Genomic DNA, 19,685 nt, shown 5'->3' with positions numbered 1-19,685 from the left:
CCTCAAGGGGGGATGTAAAAGCCAGGGGCATTACCCAAGTTTCTGCAGTTTGCACGAGGGTTTCTGCAGAGACTTCCACAGCGTGTTGACGCCCTCGGGCCCCAGGTCATTCCCCAGGAGGTTCAGGTTCACCAGGCTCTTTCTGACGCTGAGCGCCGAGGATAGGTCCTTGCAGCACGCCGAAGTCAGACTGCAGCTCTCCAGCCTGGCGTGGGGCGGGCAGAAAGGGTGAGTGGCAGTTCTCCGACATTGAGAAATCAGAAATGGAAGTGGTACAGTTACACAGTGGAATACTACGTGGCCGTGAAGAAGGAACACTTATCCTTTGGGACAGCATGGATGGACCTGGAGAATACGGTGCTACATGAAATAAGCTTTCAGAGAAAGGCAAACACCATGTGATCTCTCACTTACATGTGGAATCTAGAGAACAAAATAAACGGATGAACAAAATAGAACCAGAGGCACGGGTGCATGAGACAGATTGATAGATCTCAGAGGGAAGGAGGATGCAGACTGGATGAAAGAAGGTGAAAGGATTAGCCAAGGACATATATACATAACCCATAGACACAGACAACAGTGTGGTGAGGGCCAGAGGCTGCATGGACGTGGGCAAAATGGGGATATCCGTAATAGTTTCAAAATAAAAATAAAGTTAAAAAAACTAAAAAAAAAAATCTACAAGCAAAGAGATTTTTAATATCATATGTCATAGAAGTCTAATATGCTAAGTGTCTGGTTGACCAGTTGGCCATTCAATCAATCAAAGCGTAATAAGCATGTTATGCTAAGGCTGCTCAACCACTCACTATGATATGCACTGACCACCAGGGGCAGACAGTTGACCGGTTGACCTGTTGCTATGACATGTACTGACCACCAGGGGACAGAGAGTTGACCAGTAGGTTAGCTTGCTGCTGGGGTCTGGCCAATTGGGACTGAGTGAGATGGGCTGGACATGCCCTCCCATGTCCCTCCCCAGCCCTGATTGCATGCACCGGTAGGGTCCCTTGGCCTGGTCTGCACCCTCTCACAATCCAGGACCCCTTGAGGGATGTCAGAGAGCTGGTTTCAGCCCCATCCCACAGACCAGGTGAGGGACCCCACTGGTGCACGAATTTGTGCACCGGGCCTCGTGTGTGTGTGTGTGTGTGTGTGTGTGTGTGTGTGTGTGTACTGAGTGATCAGATTATTATGACCGGCCAGATTATTATGACCACCCCATCAGTACAATAAAGTGAATTAGTTATAATAATAATAATAATAATAATAATAATAATAATAATAATAATACCTTGAGAGTATTTGCTTAGGAAGTTTTCAATATTCAGCATTTTTGGAAGTGTCAATGAAGTACTGATGGGGTGGTCATAATAATCTGGCCACTCAGTGTATATATGTAATTGATTTCAGAGAGGAAGGAGAGGGAGAGAGAGATAGAAACATCAATGATGAAAGAGAATCATTGATTGGCTGCCTCCTGCACGCCCCCCACTGGGGATCGAGCCCACAACCCTGGCATGTGCCCTTCACCAGAGTTGAACTGTGACCTCCCGGTTCATGGATTGATGTTCAACCACTGAGCCACACCAGCTGGACAGCAAAGAGAAGTTTAAAGAACTTTGTCCTTCCCCGTGTCCCCCCTTCTGAGCCGTGCGGGCCCATGTGCTGTCTGTCCCCTCCCAGGAGGGAGCAGTGGTCTAGCCCACTCACCCAAGTGTGTTCAGGGTGCAGCTGGGCCGTTTCAGAGCTGCGCACAGCCGCTTCCCTCCAGCGTCCTGAATGCGGTTTCCCCCGACGTCCAGCACCTTCAGGCCGGAATTGCACCCCAGGGCTTCCGCCAGCACCCAGCAGCCCTCCTCCCCGAACGCGCACTCTGACAGACTGTGGGATACAAACGTGCAAGTGTCACATGATCTCACTCATATGGGGACCAAATAATGAACCAAATAAACTGAAGATCAAAAATAGACTCAGAGCCCAGCTGGCTTGGCTCAGTGGTTGAGCATCAACCCATGAACCAGGAGGTCATGGTTCGATTCCCAGCCTGGGCACATGCCAGGGTTGTGGGTTCGATCCCCAGTGTGGGGCATGCAGGAAGCAGCTGATCCATGATTCTCTCCTCATCATTGATGTTTCTATCTCTCTCTCCCTCTCCCTTCCTCTCTGCAATCAATAAAAATATTTAAAAAAAAAAAATAGACCCAGAGACAAAGAAGCATAGAACAGATTGTTGAACCTCAGAGGGAAGGCAGAGGAGGGTGGGTGGGAAGAGATCAACCAATGCACTTGTATACATAACCCGTGGACACAGACAATGGGGTGGAGAGGGCCTGGGGGGGCAGTCTGCAAGAGGTTTGGGGGAGGACCTACATAATGCTTTCAATAATAAAGATTTTCTTTTTAAATGTGCAAGAGGGAAAACTATCCTAGGGCCTCAATCTTTTGTTGTTGTTGTTAATCCTCACCCAAGGATTTTTTTCCATTGATTTTTAAAGAGAGCAGAAGGGAGAGAGGAATAGTGTCAAAATAAAAATAAAGTAAAAAAAAAAAAACCTGAAAAAAATCTATAAGCACAGAGATTTTTAATATTCTATATAATAAAAGCCTAATATGCTAAGTGTCTGGTTGACCAGTTGGCCGTTCAATCATTCAAAGCATAATATGCTAATGTATACTAAGGCTACTCAACTGCTCACTATGATGTGCACTGACCACCAGGGGCAGACAGTCCACCTGTCGACCACTCGCTATGATGTCCTAGATGCCCCCTACTGGGGAGTGGAGCCCACAATCCGGGCATGTACCCTGACAGGGAATGGAACCGTGACCACCTGGTTCATAGGTCAATGCTCAACCACTGAGCCACGCCAGCCAGACTTGAACCGCTGCTTTCCTCCTGAATGTCTGGGATCTCAGGACAGGTGACACAGGCACATCCACAGGACCAGCGCCCAGTAAAACCCTGAGCTTGGCGTCTGCGGGGTCTATGGGGATCCCCCCCACCTGCCATGCACGGCCTTTCCCTGTGTTGGCACCGCTGGGGGCTGGGGGCATGATGAGTCCTGGCTGAGCAACCCACGGAGGAGAATTCCTGGGCGCCAGTGCTGTTTCCCGCAGACTCTGCCCGAGGCACCTGCTCCTCCAGCCATGTCACCATCTCCCCGACTGGAATGGCCCCCGGTCACGCACACGGCTCTATGCGGAGCTCCCTGAGGCCCCTCCAGGCATCAGACCCAGGGGGCCCGGACTTAGCAATCAGCCCGCTTTCCACTATGCAACCCGCACACCCCCACCTCCAACACAAGCTAAGGCTCCCCTGTGCCAAGAATTCCCCGTCTACACGAAGTGGAACCCCCGCCTGGAACACTGGCCTGCACGCCGCAGGTGGCCCACTGACCACAGGTGCGGGTCCCCACTGACTGAGGCCGGGGCACTTACTCCAGGTTCTGCAGGCTGCAGTCCTTGTGGCTCAGGGCCTCGCTCAGAGAACGCACCCCCTCATCGCCCAAGCGGTTCCTCCTCAGACTCAGGTGAGTCAGGCCCTGGTTCTGCAGGAGCGCGTCAGCCAGGTGCCGGCCACTGGGCGCACCCAGCTCACAGGAGCAGAGCCTGTGGGTGGAGAGGGGTGCGGACAGCAGCTCAGGTCTCAGCTCTCCCCAGGCCCACACCCTAGGCCCACGCCCCAGGTCCGCCACACAGCTGCCAGCCCGCTGCTGCCTGGCTTTGGAGTCACCATGGTGTCTCCCTACCCCCCACCACCGGCCTCAGGGTTACCATGGCGTCTCCCTGCCCCCCACCCGAGATGCACGGAGAATCTGTGTGCTGACTGTCCGTCCGGTCCTATTCCAGCCTCAGATCACACCTCCACAAGCATGTGCCCGTGCCTGACCGGTGGTTAGAGGAATTGTGGGTTGGATTCCTGATCAAGGGCATCTACCTGGGTTGCACGTTCAATCCCCAACCCTGGTCAGGTGCGCCCAGGAGGCAACTAATCGATGTCTCTCTTTCATATCGATGTTTCTCTCTCTCTCTCTCTCTCTCTCTCTCTCTCTCTCTCTCTCTCTCTCTCTCTTCCCCCCCCCTTCCCTTCCTCCCTTCCACTCTTTCTAAAAATCGATGAGGAAAATATGTATCCTCAGGTGAGGATTAAGAAAAGAAAAATAAACTAGTCTGGCCTGGCCAGTTTTCCTCAGTGGATAGAGCGTTGGCCTGTGGACTGAAGGGTTCAGGTTCAATTCCAGTCAAGGGCACATGCCTGGGTTGAAAGCTCGATCCCCAGTGTGGGGCATGCAGGAGGCAGTTGATCCATGATTCTCTCTCATCATTGATGTTTCTATCTCTCTCCCTCTCCCTTCATCTCTGAAATCAGTATAAATATATATTTTTAAAAATAATCTAAGAGGGTAGATGCCGTGTTAAGTGTTACAATAGTAATAACAGTAATAATAATAGTAACATGGGTCAGTGACGGAACCACTCTTCCCCCCTCCCCCACACCGACGGAGGGTCATGTTCAGACACAGGGCCCAGGAGCTCACACCAGCCTCCGTAAGGCACAGCCGGGCAGGATGAGGGAGGCACACAGCCACTGCAGCCCCTTGTCCTGGAGCTGGTTGAACGCCAGGCACAGGCGTGCTGTCCGCTGGGTGCTGGAGAGAACTGAGGCCACCTCCTCTGCACGGGCTGCTGACAGGCTGCACTTCTCCAGGCTGCAGGAGGGGTAGGTGCAGGGTGAGCCTCGGCCCCCTCTCCCCTCTCTCCCCATTTCCTTCTCACACTGCCCCTCCCTGGGGCCACACCTGTGTGGAACCCAACCATCATGGGAAGATTAAATTGGATATAGGGCCCTGGCCAGGTAGCTCAGTTGGTTGGAGCATCATCCTGATACACCAATGTTGTGGGTTCCATCCCCGGTCAGGACACATATAGGAATCAACCAATGAATGCATCAATCAGTGGAACAACAAAAATGGATGTTTCTCTCTCTTTCTGGCTCTCTAAACGTCAATAAAAAAAGAGAGAGAGAGAGAAAGAAAATAGCCCTGGCTGGTATGGCTTAGTTGGTTGAGTGTGACCCATACCAGGGCATATGCCCAGGTTGTGGGCTGGATCCCCAGTAGGGGGCGTGCAGGAGGCAGCCAATCAATATTGTGCTCTCCCATCAATGTTTCTCTCTCTCTCTCTCTCTCTCTCTCTCTCTCTCTCTCTCTCTCTCTCTCTCTCTCTCAAATCAATAAAAACATATTTTTTAAATAAAAATAAATTAAATTGGATAAAGAACAAAAGCTTCAAAAAGAAAAAAGTGGCTCAAGGTATGGTTTCTCAACCCTTGTCCTACTGAGTTTTGGGCCAACCTTCTTGGTTTGGGGAGGGTGGTCCCCCCAGTGCAGTGTAGGGTGTTGATCCTAACTGGTCTTTACCCATGACACACCAGCAGCGTCCCCCTCCCAACTGTGAAAATCAAGTGTGTGTCTGGGCATAGTCAAATGTTCTCGGAGGGACAAAATAGTCCCCAGTCAAAACCCACTGGGTTTAGGGGAGGCTGACGGGAACCTCTTTGGGTTAAACCAAAGAGGCTGTGGGGTCCATGGTCACACTGGAGGCAAAACTAGCCAAGACTGAGCCCGAAGGAGAAAGGTAGGGAGAGAAAGGCCAGTGTGGCTCAGTTGGTTGGATGTCATCCCATGCACCCAAAGGTTGCCGGCTCAATTCCCAGTCAGGGCACATCCCTGGGTTGTGGGCTTGATCCCGCGTCAGGGTGTGTATAGGAGGAAACTGATCCAAGTTTTTCTTTCACATCATTGTCTCTCTCTCTCTCTCTCTCTCTCTCTCTCTCTCTCTCTCTCTCTAAAACAAATTTAAACAAAAGAAGTGTGTCCACAGGATAGGTAAATACAACCAGCAAAATTTACCTTAGCTAAGGTTTGGAAACAGCCTAAATGCCCATCAGCAGATGAATGGACTAGAGAACTGTGGTACATCTACACAATGGAATTCTACGCTGCTGTAGAAAAGAAGGAACTCTTACCATTTGCAACAGCATGGATGGAACTGGAGAGCATTACGCTAAGTGAAATAAGCCAGTCAGTGAAAGAAAAATACCATATGATCTCGTTCATTTATGGATAATAAAGGACATTATAACCTGGTGAACAAAAATAGATACAGAGGAAGAGAAGCATCGAACAGACTGTCAAACTACAGCGAAAAAGCTGGGGGGTGGGGGGAAGGTTACAGATCACCCGAAGGACTTACATGCATGCATATAAGCATAACCACTGGACACAAGACACTGGGGAGGGGGGTGAGGGCATGTGCCAGGGGGTAGGGGAGGTCAATGGGGAAAAAGAAGACATACGTACTACTATTTGTAATACTTTAAACAATAAAATTAAATTTAAAAAAAAAACAACAACAAAACAAAAACATATTCTTGCCTGGCCACTCCCACCTGAAAAGAAGATACTTGGACCCAGGGAGAGACTTACGAGAGCTCCCTCATGGCACACTTTGACGTGTCAAAGGACTTCTGAAAGCTCTTCACCTCAATATTAGAGAGGTCATTGTCGCCCAGGCTGAGGAAGCGCAGGCTAGCGTTCTTGTTGAGTTCCGTAAAGAGAATGCGACAAGCCACAGAGGTGAGGTCGCACGATTCCAACCTATCAAAGAGGCCCTGAGTTGGGCAATGACTCCAGGGCGGAGTGGTTGTCCATTCAGAGGTCTTCTTGCTGCACCAACAAAAGCTGACTTCTCCCCACACCTGAGCCAGGGTGGCCTCTGAGTTAATGCCACTCAAAGTGTGGTCCAGGGGCCAGCATCACCTCAGAGCTGGCGCCACCTGCTGGAGCTCAGAGGATGTGTTCCAGGAATCTGTGTTTTAACACTCCAGCCTCTCCATCTCCCAGCCCCGCCCCCCGCCCCCCTACCCCGCCCATCTCTGATGATTCTGTTATAAATTAAAATGTCATGACCCAGCAATTCCACTCTGGGACTATTCAAAAGAATGTTTGCACCCCTATGTTCATAGCAGCCTTATTTACAATAGCGAAGATGTGGAAGCAGCCCAAGTGCCCATCCGTAGGTGAGTGGATAAAAAAGCTGTGGTCCATTTACACCATGGAATACTATTCAGCCATAAAAAAGGGGGGAGGAATCTCACCTTTTGTGACAGCATGGATGGGCCTGGAGATTATTATGCTAAGTCAGTGGTCGGCAAACTCATTAGTCAATAGAGCCAAATATCAGCAGTACGATTGAAATTTCTTTTGAGAGCCAAATTTTTTAAACTATATAGGTAGGTACACGGTTATTAACTTAATTAGGGTACTCCTAAGGCTTAGGAAGAGCCACACTCAAGGGGCCAAAGAGCTGCATATGACTCGCAAGCTGCAGCTTGCCGACCACTGTGCTAAGTGAAATAAGCCAGTCAGAGAGAGACAAATACCATGTGATCTCACTTATATGTGGAATCTAATGAACAAAACAAACTAACAAACAGAGTGGAGACAGACTCATGGATACAGAAACAGACTGACAGCTGTCAAGGGGAGTGGTTTGGGGGCAGGGTGAGAAGGGTGAAGGAATTAAGCAAAGAAAGAAAGACTCATGGACACAGACAACAGTGTGGTGATTGCCAGAGGGAAGGGGGTTGGGGGTAGATAGAAGAAGGGAAAAGGGGACAAATGGTGATGGAAGGAGACTTGACTTTGGATGGTGAACACACAATACAATATACAGATGATGTGTTGTAGAATTTTATACCTGAAACTGTATAATTTTATTAGCCAACTAGAGGCCCGGTGCACGAAATTTGTGCACTGGTCGAGGGTGGGGGTGGGGGGGGGCGTTCTTCAGCCCGGCCTGCACTCTCTCACAGTCTGGGACCCCTCAGGGGATGTCCACCTGCCAGCTTAGCCCCACTCCCCGCTGGCAGTCCAGGGCTCTCGCAGTCCAGGACCCCTCGCTCTTTACCTCCCGCCTGCAATGGAGGAAAGAGAGGCTCCCGCCACCACCACTGCGCTCGCCAGCCATGAGCCTGGCTTCTGGCTGTGTGGCGCTCCCCTGTGGGAGCACACTCACCACCAGGGGGCAGCTCCTGCTTTGAGCATCTGCCCCCTGGTGGTCAGTGCACGTAATAGCGATCGGTCGTTCCAGCGACAGGTCATTCCACTGTTTAGCAATAAAATCAATTTAAAAATAAAATAAATGTGAGAATCACTGCTCCACACCCATGTGCTTTTTCCCTCTGCTAATCTCCTTACGTATCCATGGCTGCCATACTGGCTTCTATTCTCTCAATGACTCCTCTAGCATAGGGGTGGTCTTATTTCTGTGGAATTAAATCCCTGGGATTTCAAAGTCCCAGTTCCCTTAGTCCAGTCATAGAAAAAGTGCAGCTGGGGCTTCGGTAGAGCTAACATGAGAGCCAGTGTTCTCAGCTTCCTTTTCATGTTGGAGCAGAGTCCAGTCCAGCATCGGGCTAGGATAGTTTGTGCTCCTCACTGGAAACCAGAGACTTACCACAGGTACTTGAGTTTGCACTCAGAGTGCCTCAAGGTTCTAAAGAGCATCAAGGACAAAGCAACTCCCAGTTTGTTAGAGCTCAAGTTCAGATGGGTCAGCCGGATGTTACCATGGAGAAGCAGGTCCAGCTCCTTCAGCACCCGCACAGGGGTGATCGATTTGCACCTGAGGGAAAAACACACACCGAGAAAGCTTGTGTGAGGAGTGGTGAGGGGCGGGGACATTGTTTCCTCATCTTGCCTTTCTACCATCAACACACATACACATTGACCCTCAAGGATGTACACGATATAAAAGGAACCCCAAATTTGATTTTCGGGTCATGATACTGAACCTTTGAAGAGGCGATCTAAAAATATATCCCCCAAAGAGACAATAAGCTCAGTTGGACATATAAAGTCAGGAGTCAGCCCTGGCCGGGTAGCTCAGTTGGTTGAAGCATCATCCCACTGTGCCAAGGTTGTGGATTCGATTCCCCCGTCAGGGCACACACAAGAAGCAACTGATGAATGCATAAATAAGCGGAATAACAATCGATGTTTCTCTCTCAAATCGATAAATAATGTTTAAAAAAATAAGAATAAGTTCTAGCCCTAACCGGTTTGGCTCAGTGGATAGAGCGTCGGCCTGTGGACTGGAGGGTCCCAGGTTCGATTCCGGTCAAGGGCATGTACCTTGGCTGCAGGCATATCCCCAGTAGGGGGTGTGCAGGAGGCAGCTGATCGATGTTTTCTCGCTCATTGATGTTTCTAACTCTCTATCCTTCTCCCTTCCTCTCTGTAAAAACTCAATAAAATATATTTAAAAAAAAAAAAAGAATAAGTTCTAGCCAGTTTGGCTCAGTGGATAGAGCATCAGCCTGCAGGGTCCCAGGTTCCATTCTGGTCAAGGGCATATACCTAGTTGCAGGCTCCTCCCAGGCCCAGGCCCTGGTCGGGGCGCATGCAGGAGGCAACCAATCAATGTGTTTCTCACATCGATGTTTCTCTCTGTCGCTCCCTCTTCCTTCTACCCTCTCTAAAAATCAATGGGAAAATATCTTTGGGTGAGGATAAATAAATAAATAAATAAAATAATAAAGACAGGTGTCAACCTAGCTGCTTCCCTTCCCTAATCTGCCATGACAAGTTCCTGGGGCCACCCACTCTTCTAGGGATTTGACCTCCGACATCAACCCCTGAAAGGTCTGATGAAAACCACTCTCTCCTGTTGTTTTATGTGTGTGTTTAGCTTGTTTCTCCTTATCTTGAGGACTAAATGACAGAACCAAAATGTTGGTGGGGGTGGGGGGAGGATGAAAATGACCACCGTGTAAGCCCACCTCCCCTGTACTTGATCCAGCTCCTTCAACACTCTGAGGTTTGAGGAAAGTCATGATCGCCAAATCTTCTGCTCTTAGTTCCTTGAATCAACACGTGTCTGATATTTTAGACCTTGAGGTATGATGGAACGGCGGATGAAGAGTAGGATAGGCCGAAGCCGGTTTGGCTCAGTGGATAGGGCGTCGGCCTGCGGACTGAAGGGTCCCGGGTTCGATTCCGGTCAAGGGCATGTCCCTGGGTTGTGGGCACATCCCCAGTGGGGAGATGTGCAGGAGGCAGCTGATCGATGTTTCTCTCTCATCGATGTTTCTAACTCTCTATCTCTCTCCCTTCCTCTCTGTAAAAAATCAATAAAATATATTTAAAAAATTAATAAAAAAGAGTAGGATAGAATTCGTTGGCCAAGACTCTAGACAGAGCATCCTACCCAATGCCATCTCCAATTCAACCCTAAGCAGGACTCACTCTGTCCTCTATCAGATGTTGCTTCCCTGGCATCTCCTACAAGGTCCTCTTCCATCTGCTCATTATTTTCCATCTTCACGCTGGATTTGAGACCCTGTCGTTTCTATTTACATCATGCTAGAGGACCGGTAAGTCCAAAACTATGCTTCCGTTTCAATGACTAGGTCTTTACTCAAATTTTTTTAGATAGGGAAAGCCCGTCTTTTAAAAAAATACATATATATATATATATTATTTGATAGAGAGAGGGGAAGGGAGAGGGAGAGAGAGAAACATTGATTGGCTGCCTCCTGCACACCCCTTACTAGGAATCAAGCCCAAAACCTGGTCATGTGCCCCGACTGGGAATCAAACTGGCAACCTTTTGGTGCATGGGATGGTGCCCAACACAGTGAGCCACACCAGCCGTTTCTTAAGAAACTGATGTCTTCTTCTTAGGGAGACGTCGTCCTCTCATAAACTATTCTGATCATTTAGGTGCATTTCTCCAACACAGTGTAAGCTCCATGAAGGCAGGAGTTACCCGTTCTGTTCACAACTCCACAACCGAGATAGAAACACCCCTATAATATCTGAAAAGTTCTCCAGTCCTTCACATCCAACTCAAATCAGCAGCCTCACTCAGCGTCTTAAGGAAAAATGTTTCTCTACACATACCTCTAGGCTAGGGCAAGATCGGGCATGACAGACTCCAATTTTTTTTTTTTTAATTTCAATCTATCCTGCCCACATGGCAAATTCACGAATACAAACAACTTTATTTTCCTTTTTTTAAAATATACATTTTTTTTATTGATCTCAGAGACAAAGAGAGAGGGAGATAGAAACATCAATGATGAGAGAGAATCATCCATTGGCTGCCTCCTGCACGCCTCCTACTCAGGTTGAGTCTGCAACCCAGGCATGTGCTGTGACCAGGAATCGAACCCTGACCTCCTGGGTCATAGGTTGATGATCAACCACTGAGCCACGACGGTCAGGCTTTATTTTCTCTTTTAGCCTACTTTCTGGCAAATAGATACTGTAGGAATCAAAAAAAGTGTTGTTCTCCCTGGCTGGTTTGGCTTAGTCGATAGAGTGTTGGCCTGCGGACTGAAGGGTCCCACGTTCAATTCCGGTCAAGGGCATATGCCTGGGTTTCCGGCTTGATCCCCTGCAGGAGGCGTACAGGAGGCAGCTGATCCATGATTCTCTCTCATCATTGATGTTTCCATCCATCTCCCTCTCCCTTCCTCTCTGAAATCAATAAAAATATATATATTTTTTAAAAGTATTGTTCTGTTCTGGTACTCGTCAAATGGCGAGTGTCCCACACTTACGTCAGTCTCTGGAGTTTGCACCGTGGGTTTCTCAGCTCGTAGCAGAGTTTCCTCATCGCTGCGGCATTCAGCTTGCTGTTGCTTAGGTCCAGCTCACTCACGTTCCCATAGTGGAACACAGAGCAGATGTCCTGCCACTGGCAAGTCTTGGAACTGACAAGCCTTGTCCTTGATCCAGAAGAGAGAGAGAAGGCTGGTGAGTCCCTGAGCCTCAACCAACACCCAGTATTCACTCTACCGGAGGCAAGAAAAAAAAAAAGACCCTAACAAACTAGGTGTGGGGATCCCCTGGTGCTCTGGATATGAAAATGTGTAGCCCCAAAAGCATTGTTCCCAAAATACCGCATGGGTAATCCCCGCAATCCTCAACAATTCTTGTCAGGGGAAAGCAACCTCATAGGTGAGGCGAGGCAGAGGGAAGGTTTAACTCTTAAAAGTTCAGACTAAGTTCAGCAGATCCCCGATGAATTCGGAACTCTGCCCCCTAGCATTATGTAATCTCTGTGCCCCAATTTTCTATCTCTGGAAGGTCATTGAAAGGTCACAAAATTTTTTTAATCCTCACCTGAGGATATTTTTCTATTGATTTTTAGAGAGAGTGGGAGAGGAAAGACGAGAGAAATGTTGATGTGAGAGAAACACATCTATTGGTTGCCTCCTGCACACACCCCGACCAGGGCCCAGGCTGGGGAGGAGCCTGCAACCTAGGTATGTGCCCTTCAGTCTGCAGGCCAACATTCTATCCACTGAGCAAACTGGCTAGGGTGAAAGGTCATAAATATTTTTTAATCTCAGATGAGTGAAGTAAAACAAAAAGCCTATTCCTCAAGTACCTGAAAGATATAGAATTCCTACTTGATGCCTACTCCGTGAGCCCAGAATTGTAGCATTGGTTACAATAGTTGTGTCCAACTTTAAGTGTGTGTGTGTGTGTGTGTGTGTGTGTGTGTGTGTGTGTGAGTGTGAGTGTACTTGCCTGTGCTTCATATGTTTACTATCCCTGTTCATTCCGATATACAGACAGAGTTAAAAACCACTGAGGAGCCCTAACCAGTTTGGCTCAGTGGATAGAGCATCGGCCTGCGGACTGAAGTGTCCCAGGTTTGATTCTGGTCAAGGGCATGTACCTTGGTTGCAGGCACATCCCCAGTAGGGGGTGTGTGCAGGAGGCAGCTAATTGATGTTTCTCTCTCATCCATGTTTCTAACTCTCTATCCCTCTTCCATCCTTTTTGTAAAAAAATCAATAATATATATATTTTTTTAAAAACACCACTGAGGAAAAACAGGAAGAAGTTGTGCGGTAGAGAAAAAGGAAATGACCTTCCCATCAGAAGATCTGTGATCACCTTTAGGAAAGGGGTGAAATCTCCATAAGCCTTAGGGTGATCATGGAGTAGGAAATGATGACTGAGCACTGATCCTTGCAACAAATGGGATCGTCCTTGGGAAGACACTTCTAGTAAGAGCACTTACTCACATGACCCAACAGGGACCAGGATCTACAGTCCCTGAGTAGGGTTTTAGGCATTCCAAGACAGGACACCTGACAGCCAGTTTATATTGAACAGTTATCACTCCAGACAGAGCATCTTACTAATATTCCAATCCGGGTGAACACAAGTAAATTAGTCTTCTCAAATTTCAATTTGTTAAAAATCAAAATGTTCCTTCTCGTGGGTTTGAGGGTTTGAGGACACATGTGGCAGGCTCTGTCTCCTGAGAAAAGCTTAGAAAACATCCCTGGGACCTGAAATCATTAGCAGAACAGCCAGATTCTCTTATCTGGACTGGGACAGAAAGAGGAGGAGGAGGAAGAGGAGGAGGAGGAGGAGGAGGAGGAGGAGGGGGGGGGGAGAGAAGGAGGAGGAGGAGGAGGGGAGACGAAGAAATGAACAATAAAATAGCAATAAATATGTATCTAGCAACAATTGAATCTAAAAATCAAAATAAATGAACAGGAAATCTAATGAACAAAATAAACTGATGAATAAAATAGAGCCAGAGGCATGGAAACATGGGACAGACAGACAAGTCTCAGAGGGAAGATGGGGTGGGTGGGGATAGATTGACCAAAAAACATATGTGCATATATGCATTACCTATGGACACGAACAGTAGGGTGGTGAAGGCCTGGGGTGGGATGGGAACCAGGTGGAGGGAGGCAATGGGGGGAGGGGGCCATATGTAATACTTAACAATAAAGATTTTTTTTAAACTAATAAATAAAATTAACTTTTTCAAAAAAAAGAAAAAAAGAACCCAACTAGTTGAAGTATTTCTGGGATTCTTCTTCCAAGAGAAGTCATCAATGGTTGTCATTAGTGTCAGGGATGGGACAGGGTCATAGGATAAGAACCAAAGGAGATAAAATAGTTCTGGGATTCTCCTTCCAGCAGACAACAGGGCAAACTCATCTGAACAAGCTTCAGGATTCAGTTGACTCCGTCAGCCCCACTCCCACCCCAACTCACGCTCCAAGGAGAAACGTCTAGCATTTGGTTGAGGTTCTGGAGCTCACAGAGAGCTGGGCACTCATCCAGGCTGAGCTAGTCTATAGCCACCAGGGCGTAAGCCAATTGTCATTTTATCCTTCACTTTTCTTAGCTATTATGTGTGGCAGTAACCATTCCCCCTCCGTTCAGCTGTGGGCAACAGATGTCAGATGATGCCATAGCACAATGCCTGCACATACCTCCGTGTGCAGTGCCTGGGATAGAAGTTTTATCTTTAACTTAAATATTATATATATTTGATTTCAGAGAGGAAGGGAGAGGGAGAGAGAGATAGAAACCTCAATGATGACAACGAATCATTGATCGGCTGCCTCCTGCAGGCCCCCTACTGGGTTTTGAGCCTGCAACCCAAGCATGTGCCCTTGACCGGAGCATGTGCCCAAACCCGGGACCCTTCAGTCTGTAGGCCAACACTCTATCCACTGAGCCAAACCAGTTAGGAGCCAGGGAACCCAGTCCAACACCTAAAGGAGACTCTCCTCCCTGGGTAATGCTGATCAGTGATGTTTGATCAATCCTACCCATTGACAAACACAACTACGACAACCGAATCTCAGGTTTCCACGGGAACTGGGGCAGAGCCCGCAAAGACGAGAGATCGTTGGGGAAGAGACGACGCTGCGTTACTCACCCTGACGTGTCCCTACGGCTGGTCAACTCTGTTTGCGGAAGGAGGCAGCTGACGGAAAGCCTGAGCTTACTTAACCTCTGACAGTGCCTCAGACAGAACGAGGTCGCCTGGAGCTGCAGGTCGCCAACCTCCAAGTCAGCTTCCAGCAGGTGGCTCAGAACCTGCTTGACAAAGGTCTCCTCCTGCGTCTCGTACAGGCACTGAAAAAATGGCGGCAACTCAAAACTGTAGGGGACCATGTCGGACACCGAGAGCTCTTCTGCCCATTGTAACAACTCGTCCATGATCCTGGGAGACATCTGACAATGCAACACGTCTTCCACTTGCCTTGCGAGGTCCTGGTTCAAGAGACCAAAGGTGAAGAGCGCCGTCTGGTGCCAGTAGGAGTTTGCGTCCACCAAGGCACCATCCAGGACCACCCTCATCTCTTGGTGCTTCGAGAGGCCACCAACGGCTCCGTCCTTTCCCCTGAGCACGTAGAACATGGCCCCCAGGAACACCTGGAAGCTTTGGTGAGTGAAGGTCAGGCAGTCCTCGCAGTCACTGACCTTCCGGAGAATGTTCAGCTGGAGGAGACAACGGATCAGGGGTGCCCGCAGGCGCCCATGCCCCACGTCCTCTTTGGCAAACGTGAAGTTGGAAGACCACATCCCATGGGCAGCCAGAGAGCAGAGAGCCAGCCACTGCTCTGACCAGCACTGCTTTGACCAGCTCACCTCCGCCGTCTCGAAGACGCTGGAGAAAAAGTAGGCGTACAGACTGGTGGTCGTCTGGGTGTTCAGCCAGAAGGAAGGACGTCGGGCCATCTGGCGCTTCAGGCAGGAACACACGGTCCAGCACACGAGGGGGGCAGAGCAGGCATGGGACAGAGCTTCGTTCTTCCTGACCCACTGCGTGACTTTATTGGCTTCCTTTCGGTCCCTGAAGTACCTGAAGAAATATTCCTTCTGGTCTCCCTCGGTGAACCCTGTGATTTGTAGACACCATGGATGCAGTAACAGTTGTTTAAGGCCCTCGCTGAGACCGTCCCTGGTGGTGACCAGTAAGGTGGCCATGGGAAGGAGTTCCTTCTTCAACAGGTGGAGTAGGATGCTGGCCGCCGGGAGTCGCTGGTCCCAGTTTGTACATGGCGGGCAGTGGTCCACTTCGGAGGGCAAGGTCATCTCCTCAAAGCCATCAATGACAAACAGGAGCCTCTCGGGGTGATTCATGGCGTGTTGGATGGGGATCTGAGAGTCGGCCCAGTCCCGGGAAAGCAGGCCAACCAAGGTGGTGTCTTCCATGTCTCTGATGTGGTGGCAGCTGATATAGAAGACGTACTCAAAGCTGTGCTGGAAGAGCAAGCCCTCCGCCCAGTGCAGCACGACCTTCATCGCCAGGGTGGTCTTCCCAACCCCTGCTGGACCATGCAACACGATGGTCCGGGGCTGGGCTCCCGACCCCTTGGGGTACAGAAGACGCCTCAGCTCTTCATGCTCCTGCTCTCTGAAGTTACGAAGGTAGATGTGGTCTTCCGGCCACGGGATATTGTCCCACATCCCCAGTAACCGAGCCTTCAGCCTCACTCGGTACCTTCCTCTATGGACTGAGAGAGAGAAGTGAGTCAAAATACAAAATGCTCAGAAGACATTTCAGTTTCAGGAATCATTCAATCATGACGTCATCTAGCCCTGGCCTGTGTGGCTCAGTTGCTTGACCATAATACCATGCACTTAGTGGTCACTGGTTCCATTCCCAGTCGGGACACATGCCTGGGTTGTGTGGGCTCTATCCCCAGCAGGGGGCATGCATGAGGCAGCCAATTGAAGGTTCTCTCTCATCAATGTTTCTCTCTCTCCCTCTCCATTACTCTCTCTCTCTCTCTCTCTCTCTCTCTCTCAAATCAACAAAAACATTTTTAAAATAATGAGGAATTAAATCTCCTGGAACAAGATAAACAATCTCTGCCTTCAAGGGTCTCGCTTTTGGGAAGAGGCGTGATGAGGGCAAGTGTCAAAAGGTAGCAAAAGTGAACTCATTTTATGATACACACACATAAAAAACCTACAACACAGGAGAGATGGGGATGTCTTTGGAAGAGGGAAAAGAGATCAGCAGAGGCTTAAATTATGAGAAGCATCCAGTCCAAGACATAGGAGACGCTTTCGGGCAGGGAGAGCTGCTCATGCAAATGCCCTGAGATGGGGACTGAGAACATTCTAGAGCAGTGATGGAGTGTCTAGCACACAGACAAAAATACACAGCTACCTATTAAAGCAACACTGTTAGGTCTAATCAAATAATTGAATCGATGCCCCCTCCCCTGGGAACTGACCTTTAGGCCACTTCACAATGGACATTCCACTTGCTTAGACCACATTCCTCTTGCTAAGACCATTATCTCTTCCCTCCAGACTTTCCCAGGATCGATACCTACACAGAGAGTTCTCCGCCCAAAAAAAGCCTGCCTAGAGTCCTGTAAAAACCTCTAACTCCCCGTCTTTGGGGACTGGCACCATTTGGGGGCTCAGCCCATCTGGTATCCAGATGACTTAATAAATTCATAATTCTTTACCCCTTTGGGCCTCGTGCGTTCCTCTTTTGGTGACCCTAAAAAATTCAAAGTCCAGAAACAGACACTGGCATCTAAGAACTTAGCGTAGAATCAGACAGAATGTCCAACCTGCAGGTGGCTTCCGATTTAACAGGCGGGGAAGGGTATCGTTTCTGGAATACTATCCATTGGATAAAACTTCAGGAAAAAATGGCCAAGGTGGACCCGGTAAAATGTTCCATCATACCATTTGTCTGCGATCATCGTAACATCGTGTGCACACACCTGATTGTTCTTCGGGGGCCTCTGGTTCTTCCTCGCCTGGGTCTTGGGGTCCCTGAGCCATCTCTGAAAGAAGCCATGATGATGGGGAATGAGAAACCTCAGGCTGGAAAGGGGTAGGCTCTCAGTAAGACCAGCTCTCTCTCTGGCTAGCTTGGGGGTGACTGGGGAAGTCACATCCCCCAGCTCCATCAACCCAACTACTCCATGTTGCAAAGCCCACACCACACCTCAAACCCCTCCCTGCCTCTGGGACTTGGGTCCAGCCAGACCCCCGTTTGGCTCTTCCCCCAAGTGTCCAGTTGGCTCACTCCCTCACCTCCAAGTCTTTCCTCAATTCTTACCTCCTCGTGGTGGCGGATGACCCCAATAAATCCAGCACAGACCCCCTACATCACAAGTCTTGGGCTCTCCCCATCCCCCTTATTCCTTCTCTTTTCCATTGCACGTGTCACCCTCTAACACACCACATGACGTACTTATTGATCCAATTTCTCATCTGTTACTAGCAATGTGGATGGAGCCCATAAAAATCCAGCAGCGGGGAGGGAGGGTGGGAGGGAAGAGAACAACCAATGAACTTGTGTGTGTATATGCATAACCTATGGACACAATGAGGTGGTGAGGGCCTGGGGGTGGGGGGATGGGAGTGGGCTGAAAGAGATTAATGGGGGGGGGGGGAAAGGAGGACTTATGTAATACTTTCAACAATAAAGATTTTATTTAAAAAAATTTAAACCCAGCAGCAACATCCTTGCTTCTATCCCCATGTCCCCATCACCCATAGCCCCCCAAACCCCATCATGTCCCCATCCTCTCAGTCACCCATCCCGCATGTCCCCTGAGACTCCCTCATGTCCCCATCCTTCATGGCCCCCCCATGCCCCATCATGTCCCTATCCCCATGTCCCTCCATGTCCTCTCCCCCTTCCCCATGTCTCCATCCCCTCGGTCCCCTATCCTCCCCACATTCCCCCCAACTCTGTGCCCTCCATGCCTCCAGCCCCACTCACCATTCATCTGGGCTCTCAGTTCCTCACAGAGCGAAGTCAGCTTCATGTCCTCAGAGATGCGGAGGGTCACCTCCCACATCTGCTCTCCCGGGAAGTTCTCCTTCAACAGACACAGCAGATCCGTGGGGTCCGCCATCTTCAAGTTGGCCCAGGGGATCTTCTGGGAGCTCTCAGGCAGCAGCTGTGGGGACTGGAGGCCAAGTTTGAATTCCTCCAGCTGATACCGGTCCAGACGCCTCAGGTGAGAGAGCAGCTTGTCATACAAGCGGTTGTCCACAGCCACGTCGGCGGAGGAACTCATCCTGCCCCCACGCCAGAGTCCCAGCTTCCCTGAGACCTGTCCTGCTCACAGAACAAACAGGACCTGCACACAAGGAAGAGTGAGAACGGTAAACAATGGCCCTGGCCGGGTAGCTTCGTTGCCTTAGAGCAGTGGTTGGCAAACTCATTAGTCAACAGAGCCAAATATCAACAATACAGCAATTGAAATTTCTTTTGAGAGCCAATTTTTTTAAACTTAAACTATATAGGTAGGTACATTATTATTAACTTAATTAGGGTACTCCTAAGGCTTAGGAAGAGCCACACTCAAGGGGCCAAAGAGCCGCACGTGGCTCGTGAGCCGCAGTTTGCCGACCATGGCCTTAGAGCATCATCCCCATACGCCAAGGTTGTGGGTTTGATCCTGGGTCAGAGCACATACAAGAATCAACCAATGAATGAACTGAACATCAATTCTCTCTCTCTCTCTCTCTCTCTCTCTCTCTCTCTCTCTCTCTCTCTCTCTCTCTCTCTCCCCTCTCTAAAAATTATTGAAAACATATCCTCGCCCTAGCCGGTTTGCTCAGTAGATAGAACGTCAGCCTGTCCCAGGTTCGATTCCCTTCAAATACCTCAGTTGCAGGCTCCTCCCTGGCCTGGGCCCTGATTGGGGCACATGCAAGAGGCAACCAATTGATGTGTTTCTCTCACATTGATATTTCTCTCTGTCTTTCCCACTCTCTCTAAAAGTCAATGAAAAAATATCCTCAGGTGAGGATTAAAAAGGAATCAACCAATGAATCCATGTATGAGTG

The 19,685-nt window shown here is 49.2% G+C and overlaps 2 protein-coding genes across 2 annotated transcripts in view; both read right to left on the bottom strand.

The window, feature by feature from the left end:
* Positions 1 to 19,685, bottom strand: part of LOC132216037 (popy Class I histocompatibility antigen, A-1 alpha chain-like) — a 296,300-nt gene that overhangs the window by 76,826 nt on the left and 199,789 nt on the right. The gene's annotated exons all lie outside the window — the stretch shown is intronic.
* On the bottom strand, positions 31 to 18,910 carry NLRP13 (NLR family pyrin domain containing 13). The gene is made up of 8 exons (XM_059667175.1): positions 18,610 to 18,910; positions 14,782 to 16,366; positions 11,636 to 11,803; positions 8,527 to 8,694; positions 4,545 to 4,715; positions 3,445 to 3,615; positions 1,717 to 1,887; positions 31 to 205 (listed from the first exon to the last, which is right to left on the bottom strand). The coding sequence occupies exons 1-8, from the start codon at positions 18,908 to 18,910 to the stop codon at positions 31 to 33; spliced, it is 2,910 nt and encodes a 969-aa protein (XP_059523158.1).

The sequence above is a fragment of the Myotis daubentonii genome, chromosome 15 (assembly GCF_963259705.1).
Source record: "Myotis daubentonii chromosome 15, mMyoDau2.1, whole genome shotgun sequence".
Taxonomy (NCBI): domain Eukaryota; kingdom Metazoa; phylum Chordata; class Mammalia; order Chiroptera; family Vespertilionidae; genus Myotis; species Myotis daubentonii.
The sequence above is the reverse complement of the archived record's forward strand: the minus strand, read 5'-3'. Positions and strand labels throughout refer to the sequence as shown.

Bases quoted from the DNA above. Each gene is read 5' to 3' on its own strand.
- NLRP13 (XM_059667175.1), bottom strand. From the start codon at position 18,910: ATGAGTTCCTCCGCCGACGTGGCTGTGGACAACCGCTTGTATGACAAG. The intron at 8,695-11,635 runs GTAAGTGTGGGA...TTTTTCCCTCAG, and splicing joins TGCAAACTCCAGAGACTGAC to GTGCAAATCGATCACCCCTG. The intron at 206-1,716 runs GTGAGTGGGCTA...GCCCCACGCCAG, and splicing joins TGCACCCTGAACACACTTGG to GCTGGAGAGCTGCAGTCTGA.